Below are 12,220 nucleotides of genomic sequence, written 5' to 3' on the forward strand. Positions count from 1 at the left end.
GATCCCTCCAGGGCTTGGGGATATGCCAGAACATGTCTTCTCAAGTTGTTGAACTTTACAATGACTGAATAGGGAAAGAAGCCCAATTCTTGAAGAAAATCTTTTGGTTTTAGAGGCAGAATATGACATCCTTGAACGTGTTGCTCTAACATGTGAAATTCAGAAAGCTATGAGATTTGAGGTGGCTTTGGAGCAAGAAAAGTCTATGTATATTGTGTGAATGGATAGATTTACCTGTATGTACAGTGAGGGTAGATGACCATGGTTTTCTAAATCCTGAACATGTTTTTCTCATAAATTGGGCATTTTCTATAACCAATTAATGACAGGAGAAAACATGAGCTTGGATTATAAATGGATAAATATGTAACAATGGGCCTACCTATGAGGGAATAGTACCTGCTTCATCCTCAGAGGTTGATGTCTCCATTGCAGTGGGGACCAGAAGCATTAAGATCAGAACATAGGATTTATGAGTGTTCTTTTTTTTTTAAAGCCCAACAGTAATCATTTATTATGAAATGGACTGGTGCTCAAATTGTGCAACAGCAAATTACCATTAAAAATAATTCTCTTAAATGGTGAAAACAACTTGACTTTTTTATGACAAACTTGGAAAAAGCCTTCATAGATACTGTGTGAATGGAATGTACTTTTAGAAAAGCTACAAAGCTGTGGTTTTGAAGTTGAAATACAGTAACAGGTGTGGTCAGCCATGTTCTCTGACAAGTGCTAACAGACATAGATAAGGACCTTTGAAAGGACAGGAGGAAGCAGAAGTCTGTACTGGCCTGCAGTCAATTCTCTGTATAGCTACAGGGCAGAGTCTGCCTGGGGCTCTTCTGCCTTCACGCTCTGCTTCCCCTGGGCAGCTCAACCTACATTTGAAGACTGGTTTCTAAATTACATCTCTATTGATTAGTCACTTCAACTTAGAGAATCTCAGTCCATACCAAACTGGTGGTTAGAAGTTTTGCTCCCTTTGGGCTCAGTGGGCTTCCTAGGACTATTCTTGGGGTCACAGAGGAAGGTAGTAAATGAATACACAGGAGCACTGGCCCACGCTTCACTTCGACTCCTGATGGTAATGAAGGGTGAGGTCACCACCAGTCTTCCATATGAAGTGTTTCACTGTTTGAAGGTCCATATTTGGACCCAAAACCTGGTCCTGGCACAAAAGTTCAATTTTTTCTTCTGCCAACACAGCAATATCCTCTTCTTTTTCCTGTTCTTCTGGTTTTTCATTATTAGAAGATCTAGTGGTTTGAGATTCATTATCTAAGTTGATAACTTTCTCATAAACATGTTCCATTACTTTTCAGACTTGGAACATGTCACTAGCTGAAAGTCTACTTTTTTTTTTTAAGTTTTTGCTCCTGAAAATGCATGAGGTTGGAGGTAGAAAGGAATTTTGTTGAATTTTGGCATATTTTTATCTGCAGTGATGTAAATCACCCACTGTGGGACTGTCTCATTAAGAAGCATCGACTCAGTCTCACCCCCAGAATCTCGGCAGAGCAACCTGAACAGTGTTCGACCTCCCACTTCACCAAAGATCATGGTGGGGGGGGGGCACTTGAAAATATCTATTTCCCTTCTGTACTCGGTTCTCCTGCTCCCCATTTACATGGTTTACTTCATTTTCTTCTACATCCATTGGACTCACATGTGTTCTAGGCCAATATTCTAAGAGTGCCTGGAGTAAAAGTCCTCCTAAATTCAATTTTGGATCTGACCCATCAGGAATGCTGAAGCCAGCATCTTTTGCAGAAACCCAAGCAGTAAATCAGTCACTCTCATCCAGAGTAATTGTCAACATCCCTGTTTTTAAGTCTACTGAGAACAAATTTGGCGCATAGCACTGAATCCCCACACTAGAAAAACAAAGCAAGATCAAATAAAAAAACTAATGATGAGTCTTAGACTCCTAGAAAAACAAGAGCAAGAAAAACCCAAAGCTCAAACAAGAGAGGAAATTGTAAAGACAAGAGTAGAAATCAATGCAATGGAAACTAAGAAAACAATACAAAAAAATAAATGAATTGAAGAGTTGGTTTTTTGAAAGAATAAATAAAATCTATAAACCCTTAGCTAACTTTATCAAAAAAGGAAAGAAAAAGCTCAAATCCATGCAATTAGGAATGAAAAAGGTGGTCACAACAGATCCAACAGAGGATAATAAATACCTACTTTGAAAACCTGTACTCTAACAAAATAGAAAACACAGAAGAAATGGACAGATTTCTAGATACTTATGAATTGCCACAGTTGAACAAAGAAGATAAAACATTTTAAACATCCCAATTACAATCAATGAAATTGAAAATGTAATTAAAAATTTACCAACACAGAAAAGCCCAGATCCTGATGGATTCACTGCTGAATTTTACAAGACATTTAGAGAAGAACTACTGCTATTACTCTTCACACTTTTCAATGAAATTGAAAGGGAAGCAATACTTCCCAACTCATTCCTGGAAGCAAGTATCACTTTGATTCCCAAACCAGGGAAAGATGCAAGTGAAAAAGAAACTACAGGCCAATCTCCTTAATGATGTAAAACTCCTTAATAAGATATTAGCAAACAGAATACAGAGGATCATCAAGAAGATCATCCATCCTGACCAAGTCGGATTTATTCCAGGGATGCAAGGATGCTTCAAAATACATAAGTCAATAAATGTAACACACTATATTAACAGAGTCAAGGACAAAAATCATATGATCCTCTCGAATGATGCAGAAAAAGCATTTGACAAAATTCAACACCCATTCATGATAAAAACCCTGCAAAAAGTTGGAATAGATGGTCTGTATCTTAACTTAATAAAGGCTTTCTATGAAAAACCACCAGCCAACATAATATTAAATGGCCAAAAACTGAAAACCTTCATGTTAAAATCAGGAAAAAGACAAGGATGCCCATTGTCACCACTCCTCTGTGATATAGTTCTGGAAACATTAGCCATAGCAATTTGACAAGAGAAAGAAATTAAAGCAATAAAGATAGGAAAGGAAGAAGTTAAACTGTCATTATTTGCTGACTATATGATACTGTACATTGAAGACCCAAAAAAATCTACCAAAAGACTTATAGACTTTTAGCAGAGTGGCTGGATACAAGGTCAACACCCAAAAATCAATAGCCTTCTTCTACACAAATAATAGTCTCACTGAGAGAGAAATAAGGGAAACAGTTCCTTTCACAATAGCATCCAAAGAAATGCCATATCTAGGAATCACTCTAACAAAAGAAGCAAAAGACCTCTACACTGAAAACTACAACACTCTGAAAAAAAGAGATTGAAGAGGATATAAGAAAATGGAAAGATATCTCCTGGGTAGGAAAAATCAACACAGTGAAAATGGCCATACTACCAACACTGTTATACAGATTCAATGCAATGCCATTTGAAATTCCAACACTATATTTCACAGAACTAGAAAAAAGAATCCAAAAATTCATTTGGAACCAGAAGAGACCTAGAATAGCAAAAGCGATCCTAGGCAACAGACACACAGCAGTGGGTATAACAATTCCCAATTTGAAACTATACTACAAAGCCACTGTGATATAAATAGCATGGTACTGGCAAAGACACAGATCTGAGGATCAGTGGAACAGATTGGAAGACACAAAAACAAATCCAGATGTACTCAGCTAACTCATCTTTGACAAAGGAGCTGACCATCCTCAGTGGAGGAAAGATAGCCTCTTTAATAAATGGTGTTGGGAAAACTGGATTTCAATCTGCCAAAGATTAAAACTGGAATCTTAAATCGAACTGGAAAATTGGAAAAAACTGGAACCAATTAAAATCCAAGTGGATTAAGGATCTAAACATTAAAACAGAAACACTAAACTTGCTGGAAGATAAGTTAGGCAGAACTCTTGAGGACAATGGCACAGGTAAAGACTTTTTGAACAAATCCTCAGTAACACGGGAACTAGCACAAAGAATCAACAAGTGGGATCTCGTCTTATTAAAAAGCTTCTGTACTGCAAAAGAAACCATCAACAGAACTAAGAGACAACCTACAATGTGGGAAAAAGTTTTTACCAGCTGCTCCTCGTACTACTATCTAGAATATATAAAGAACTCAAAACAACCAGCCCCCCAAATATAATGACCCAATTCATAAATGGGCATCTGAAATGAACAGACATTTCTCAGACAAAGAAGTAAAAGCTGCAAGTAAATATATGAAAAAATGTTCCACATCACTGGTTATTGGAGAGATGCAGATGAAAACAGCACTGAGATTCCACCTCACCACACAAAAAATGGCTGCAATCAAGAAATCACACAATAACGAATGTTGGCAGGGTTGCGGGGAGAAAGGAACCCTTCTCCATTGTTGGTGGGAGTGCAGACTGGTGCAGCCACTATGGAAATCAATATGGAAATACCTCAAAGAGCTGGGACTAGAGGTTCAATTTGACCAGCTATCCCTCTGCTGGGAATCTTTCCAAAAGAATTAAAAGAATCATACCACAGTGATATATGCACACTAATGTTTATAGCAGCACGGTTTGTAATAGCTAAAGCTTGGAAACAGCCCATTTGCCCATCAGTTTGAAACTGGATAAAGAAGATGTGGTTTTTCTATAAAATGGAATACTACTCAGCCATAAAGAATGAGATATTAGATTCATTCATAGGAAAATGGATATATACTGAGGATATACTCCTAAGTGAAATAAATAGGTCACACATGTGTATAAATACTGAATAGTTTCTCTGGTGTGAACAAACTATAATAGTACATAAGATCCTAATGATATAATTGACCATGTGAAATAGGAAGAAAAGGGCTAAAGGTGTAGGGAAAATGGGAAGGGTAGGGGAAAGGTAATAAGGAAAAAGAAAACAATATGAGAAAATGAAAAAAATTGAAATAAAATGTTTGTAAATGGGGAGGCGAGGATTGGGTGAAGGGAGAGCAGGGACAAGGGGAAAAAATGAGAAGCAAGACCTGTCCTGTAAAGGTACAAGATCAAAATAATGAATGTAATTGTACTGTATACCTTAAATGTACCAATAAACTCAATTAATAAAAAAAAAGAAGCAGTAAATATTTGTCTCATTCTTCTATCTAATCTTATTTAGCAGAGATTCTGTGACTTACAGAAATAATATTTTGGCTTTAATACTCCACTTAAAATTATTTATATTAAAGAGCTAAAATTCTTTCTACCGTGTTTATGTCAAATATATTTTCACTCTGATAAATTAGTAGCTGTGCTCCAACCACTTTAGTTTTCAGGTGCCTACATATCTACAGTACTAGAGTGGGCTGATTTCTGTCCACCATGTAGAAACACTGCAGCTATAAAATTTAGTTCTCATGAAGGTGGGATTATTTGCAATAGAGTCATTGCAGATGTGGTCAGCTTATTATACTGATCATACTGAATTACAGTGTATTAGGAAAAGACTTCTTGTTATGAGGCCTTAAATTAGCTTGACTTCTTATATATTTCTAATAATTACTTCAAACAATTTTTATCTTAGAAATAAATCTCAAGACTATTATAATCTTTGGCTTCTAAATACTTTACGCATAATTCCTCCTGTACTTATAGAAGTAACAAAATAAAATAGACCTAGTATCAGTGTCGATGATCAAATCACCATACACCAAAAAGAATATATCTCAGTTTGACCATCACAGTGAACTTTAAGAGTCTAACAGTGCACTCCAAAATACCACAGTCACTTAAGTTATCTTTCTATAATTCACTAGCTGTGTACAAACTCTCTTCATTGCCTCCTTCATTTCTTGATTTCTGAGTGTATATATGACTGGATTCAGAAAAGGAGTAAGAACTGCATCAAAGAATGCAAGAAATTTATCCAGATGTGTGGAAGGAGATGGCCAGGTATAGAAAAATATCAAAGGACCAAAGAATAAGACTACCACTGTGATGTGAGCTGACAGTGTGGACAGAGCCTTGGAGGAACCAGTGGAAGAGTGTTTTTGAACAGTGAGAATGATGATGATATAAGAAATGATCAGTATAATGAAGGAGCCCACAGAGATGAATCCACTGTTGGCTGTGACCATGAATTCGAGGCGGTAGGTGTCTGTGCAGGCAAGTTTAATGAGCCGAGGAAGGTCACAGTAAAAGCTGTCCAACACATTAGGGCCACAGAAAGGTAAGTTTACAACAAAAGCCACTTGAACCATGGAGTGCATGAGTCCGATCATCCAGGCAGCCACTAAGAAGAAGATGCACATTCTTGAATTCATAATATTCAAGTAGTGGAGAGGTTTACATATAGCCACATACCTATCAAAGGCCATGGCTATGAGCAATACCATCTCCACACCACCGATGACATGGATGAAGAAGATCTGAGTGATGCACCCTCTAAATGAGATAACTTTGTGCTTTCTAAAGAGATCATAAATCATCTTGGGAGAAGAGACAGAAGAAACACCCAAGTCAATGAAGGAGAGGTTGGCCAACAGAAAGTACATGGGGGAGTGCAAGTGAGGGTCCGAAGCCACTGTGAGCACAGTGAGGGAGTTTCCCATCATGCTTGCCATGTACAACGTGGAGGAGAGCACAAAGAGGAATAGTTGGATAGCCCAGGAGTTGGTGAGTCCCAGGAACACGAATTCTGACACAGCTGATTGATTTGCTCCATCCATTGGCTTTCTTGGATATGCTACCTGAGGCAGAACAGAATGAGAAAACATATATTATGATAATTATGTTAATAGACTTGAAGGACAGAAAGCAAAACTAAGTCTATATTAGTCAGCATTAAAACTAATGCACTCATGATCTCTGAAAAATAAATTTTGTGTCTGTCATGTGGATCTTCTCTCTATTACTCAATTCTTTCTGCATTTAATACTCCCCTACTCCTCAGAGCTAGATGATGTGATATTTCTCATAAGACCAAATTACCAAAATAAGAAATAAGAATTTAACCTAAACCTTACTGATTTTTGTTTAAAATTAATGTGGTCCTTCTCACTCACTATCTCTATTGTATCCATTCTCATACCAATGCTCTTTCACCTGGCAAACAGACTTTTCTTCTTTCCTTCTACTCCCTACCTCTGAGAATATATTCGTGTTCAGAATTGATTTATATGGCCACATCTGTGAAATCTTGCCTTATTATGTCACCCTCCCTCTTAGTGAGCTGTGTAAAAATCTAACTCATCAAGGAGACTTGAGATGCTGTGAGAACCATTAAAATGCAATTGAAAAATATTTTTGCATTCATCTGTCTAATGATATATTATAATTATTTAACTTTATTTAGTAAAGCAATATAGCGTAGTGGCAAAGGTATTAGTTTGGGGTTCATACAACCAAAATATATACAATGATTGATCCACTGACAGTTGATCTGTGGCCAGAGTAAATCCTTTGATGTTGTTTATTTATCTCTGAAACTAACTGGGGCAATAATCATTACAGCTTATTATATACCTATATTATATATTTTGTAAAGTTTCTATTTTACTTGTCCACAGTTGCATTTAATTCATGAGACAAAATGAATTAGAAAAAAGAAGCCATTGACTAGCAGAAAACATCAAAATTCCATATCAGAAAAGATATTTTAATAAGCTATGATTAATAGTATGTTTGCATACTTTTAGTAATAGGAGTTAAAATTGTTTTATATGTTAATACTACAAGAATGAGAACGTGATGTGATATATGATAGCAAGCCCAGTAAATTCTTCCATTGAAATATCTATTTACTAAAAATAATTCCCTGTTAATTTTTTTAATTTTTAAAATTCTACAAATATTAAATATTATTAAATATGAATGCACATATACACAGTAAAGGTACAAGTGTTTAAACAAAGAATACTCAAAACTTCAGAATACTGATCTATGGGGAGAGAAACAGGAATTTAATACAGTAGTGTGAGTGACTTCAACTGTGTTTGGAATGATTTTACCACCAAAAAATAAAAGATATGACAAATAGCAAATATATATGTGTTAAATCTGAAAACTAAACACAGTACTAGTCATAAAGTTAAAGGCACTTTTCAGAAGGTTCATATATCATATTTGCTTTTTAAAATTTAACATATCAGCCATATATCTTCTCCTTTCTCTTCTCACTGCCCCTACTTTGATTACATTTCATTAGAGGGACCACAAAGCTGCTACATCCTTTGTTCTTATTATTTTCTATTTCAGCAAATATCCATCAGCATTCCAAACAGACCATATGGTTAATAGTTTTATGCCTACAGGTGAACTGCAATTTCTTAGAGCATTAAAAGCCCCTTTGTAGCTGCTATTTTCCAGCTAGGGCCATGTTCTTCATTTTGCCTATTCTTTATTTTGTCTTCCATGATCCATCAAAATCAACCTATTATCAGTCAAATGCTGCACGGTACACATGCCTTAATGCCTTCAAATATGTGAGTCCTTCTGCAATTCCCTTTCCACCATCTCCAACCATTGCTGTCTTCTCTCTGGAAGAGAAGTACAACTTAAGGTAGAGTTAAGCACCTGCCTTAATAGATGTTCCTTCCCCTCCACGTCTTCACACCATAAACACAAGCCATACTTTCCTCATCCCTGTGTTCCTATTCACAGTGCCTGATTCATGCCACCGTAGAGCACTTATCACATTGCATTAGGGTTATGTGTATGAACTGTGGGAAGGAATTATGTCAGATCCTTTGTGCAACTGCAGCTGCTAACATAGTGCTAAGGTTTTTGTTTTTTTTTAAGGATGCAATGAAGACGCTAAAAATGTTATCATCATCAAAAACTGGTTAAAGTTTTCAGCAATGTATAAATTGGGACTCAAATGTAATAAAGCTAACCTGGGAAAATCAAACTCAATTGATAATTAGAGAACAAGAAAATTAAATTGTAGTGAAAATTAGTGATGGATATAATATATTGTATAATTGTATTATCATAGTCCAACAAAGATAAAAAGGATAAAATTCAATCATTTTAAAATATGAAAATATATCCAATTATTTAAGTATGAAAGGTGTATAAGGAGATTAGTAAGAGTTCTGAAGAGACAGAAAAGATCACAAAATAGAGGATTATGAAAGTGAACGAGAATTAAAGAAAAAATAAAATATATGAAAAGCAAGCCATAACAAATGAGAAAATTATATCCTATGACAAAATGAATGAATAAAAGCCTCCTATGAATTAAAAGATTGTTTATGAAGCTTTGCTTCCTGGACCTGTTCTTCAGAGATTCTATAATTATTTTTTTTAATTACAGTGCTACACATCTGCAGGTGTATTGAGGGATGGAAGAGTTTCTCCACAAGCTTTCAACAGTCAGATACAGCTAACTGTGGACATATTTAACCTTTTGGCTCCCTATCCCAGTCTACTACAGAAATAAAATTTGAGAATTTAGAAAACAATGAATTTTAAAGAAAAAATACTACAAATATGGAACTTAATTGAACAATATTAAATTGTCTTTAGTTATCCTAGAAAAATATTGTCGGGGGAAAAAAGAATGTTGGCAGAAGTTAAGAATAAATTTCTCCTAAATATAATAAAAGGAGGAAAACTGTATAACCAAATGTCAAAAAATATAGAAACTCACAATTTGAGTCATCAAAACTTCAATCCAGTTGAAGTATAGTCAGAATCCAATTCTCAATCCTGACTGGTCTGTTCACCTAGAAATGATCAAACACCAACAATCAATCTTCTTTACCTATGCTCTGAAAACATTGTCTCTTAGAGTTGGTCTATATGCAAGGAAGAAGGCTTTAAAGATTGTTTTCTCATATGCATTAATTATACTCATTTAACTAATTAAAAAGACATGATATGACACAAGGATTATATCTTTTATTATTTTATTGTAATCCAAATACTTGACCCTCATAGAATTGACTGATCCTGTAGAAACAGATTCACAAATATTTATACCTTACAGGTGAAGGAAATAGGATTTCAAGGAATAGAGTTTTCTATTCAGTGAAAACTTAAACTACAATACATATTCCCTTCTCAGTCTAAAAATACTGAAATGTTAGAAGCACACACACATAGGTAAAGATTCTTATCTTGCAAATTGTGGCTCTAAAATCTTTTATACCCACATTATTATATATATAAAGTTAAGTATGTAATTATTTTCTATATAATAAATTATATAAACATATTTATAAGAAATGTACACTATGATAAAATATATAAACCTTGTATTATATCATTCAAGACCACTTCTACTTTTGTTTTTTTATAATTATGAAATATAAATGATTTTCAGTATCCCTTTCAAATAATATTTTACAAAGGTAAATTCAATGAAGTAAATCCCTCTTTAGCTTTCTGTTTGTATGATTCAAAAACTCAATCTTTTTTATACTTCCTCAGGATCTCTTTCTAACTTACATCACCTGTACTAACCTTTCCCCTCTTAAAAATCTTATTTGTGAATATTTTCTAAAGCTTCCTTCAATCTTCTTGCAGAAACAAAATTAATACAAAACACTTCAAAATTCAAAAGCACATATGAAAGCAGAAAAATTAATTAAATTTCCTGGAAGTTTTAAAATTTTTTACATCACATCCTCAAATAACATTTATACCAGCAATAATTCATTCAGCTTTTGATCTCTGTGAATTTCTTTTTTTGGGGGGGGGTGTTAAAACCTTTCCATCTTGCAAACTTAACAATTTCCTAATAAATTTACTTCCCTTTTCACTGAATAGAATTAGTTTGTGCCCTATTTCTTGTTTTAATTAATTGAAAGATACAAATTTTATATATTTACATATTTTATATATTGCTAAGCCAAACTATGTGTTACCACATTCTTATTCTTGAGAGAACAATTAAAATCTATAGTAAGTTTCTAATATACAATATATCATTAAATATAATAATCATAATGGACCACAGATCTCTTAATCATATTTCTCCTGTCTAGTTGAAAAACTGTGTTCTTTGAACACCTCATAACACCCCTCACCATTCAAACTTTCTGATAGCCCCCTTTATTCCAGGCCTGTCCACTTAGCGTTAGATTCGACATACAAGTTAGATGATGCATATTGCTCAGCTCACTTGAAGGCACAATGAAAATTAGAGGAACACTTATTTCCTCAGTTTCATGTCTCACAAGAGTTTTCTTACCTGTTGTTTATCAAATTGCAGAGGGTAATATTCATTCACGTATCCATCATTGTCGACAGAGTGTTTAATTAACAGAATGCTGAATTCAAAATGTTATAGAGCCATTTAACTTTTTCTAGTATTTTTCAGATTATTCTAACACAATGTGAGTCTGGTTAAAAACTCAGGTCAGTTAAACTTTTCCAGTTTTCACAATAATTTTCTCATCTTTATGATTATTCTCTAGTAATTCAGTTTGTTACCCCAGAAAATATCTGATCTTTTCCAAGATGACTCTCATGACTTTAGAGTATGATTCAGGAATTCCAACAACAGAATCAGGTCTGACTAAACAGCTAAACCTATTCTGTTAGTATTAAATGTCTTCAGTCTTCTACTTATATAAAGGAAATAGAATTTTCATGGAGTATGAGATTTTCCTACGTTTTCTAATACACAGTGCCATAAAATTCTGCCAGAGGTGAAAATTGAATACAGCTCTAGAAGACAATAAATCAAGTGATAGTGCGTGCACTGACACCAGTTTAGATGATCCTCATGAGTAAAATGACTTTGTCCCCAGAGACCTATTTTGTTTGACCAGAGAAACCAAAGGTTCGGGAAACTGATAAAGCACTAAAGAAGTGGAATTCAGAGAGTATTATCTTTTTTTAATATCTCCCTACTATTTTGTTGGCCATTTTACAAATAGTAATTGTGGATTAAAGGCAATTTCTAAAATATCCACTGAAATGTTCAAACTATTAAAGGCACCACAACACGTTATAGACTAAGATAATGGGAAGCAAGCCAGCATGCCTACTATGTTGCTGTACATGTAAATATTTACCTAACTGAACAAATAGATATTAATTACACTTTTCAATAAATTCTTCAGGACAGTGGTGTTGCTAGGTGAGAAAACAAGAATTTGGATAATTTTATATACTTGTATCAGATAGGATCCTTCCAGGACAAGAAAAAATATGGTCAAATTGAGTAACTGGAGAAAATATAATAAAGAGAATATTCACAAAGCTGTGAAGGGTGTAAGGGAAAACAAGGTGTGATGAATGCTCTCAGCTTGTAACAGTAGGAGAACATTGCCACTC

General features: G+C 34.6%; 1 protein-coding gene and 1 pseudogene across 1 annotated transcript; both read right to left on the bottom strand.

Annotated features, from left to right (window-relative positions):
- Nucleotides 1–1,066: 1,066 nt before the first annotated feature.
- Nucleotides 1,067–5,671, bottom strand: LOC104849747 (annotated as a pseudogene).
- Nucleotides 5,672–5,721: 50 nt separating this feature from the next.
- On the bottom strand, nt 5,722–6,660 carry LOC104849715 (olfactory receptor 4F3/4F16/4F29). The gene has a single exon (XM_010606243.1). The coding sequence runs from the start codon at nt 6,658–6,660 to the stop codon at nt 5,722–5,724; it is 939 nt and encodes a 312-aa protein (XP_010604545.1).
- Between the last annotated feature and the right edge of the window lie 5,560 nt (nt 6,661–12,220).

Source organism: Fukomys damarensis, unplaced genomic scaffold (genome assembly GCF_012274545.1).
Source record: "Fukomys damarensis isolate Sample0158 unplaced genomic scaffold, DMR_v1.0_HiC HiC_scaffold_17, whole genome shotgun sequence".
NCBI lineage: Eukaryota > Metazoa > Chordata > Mammalia > Rodentia > Bathyergidae > Fukomys > Fukomys damarensis.

Excerpts from the sequence above, each read along its gene's own strand:
- LOC104849715 (XM_010606243.1), bottom strand. The coding sequence starts at position 6,660 with ATGGATGGAGCAAATCAATCAGCTGTGTCAGAATTCGTGTTCCTGGGA.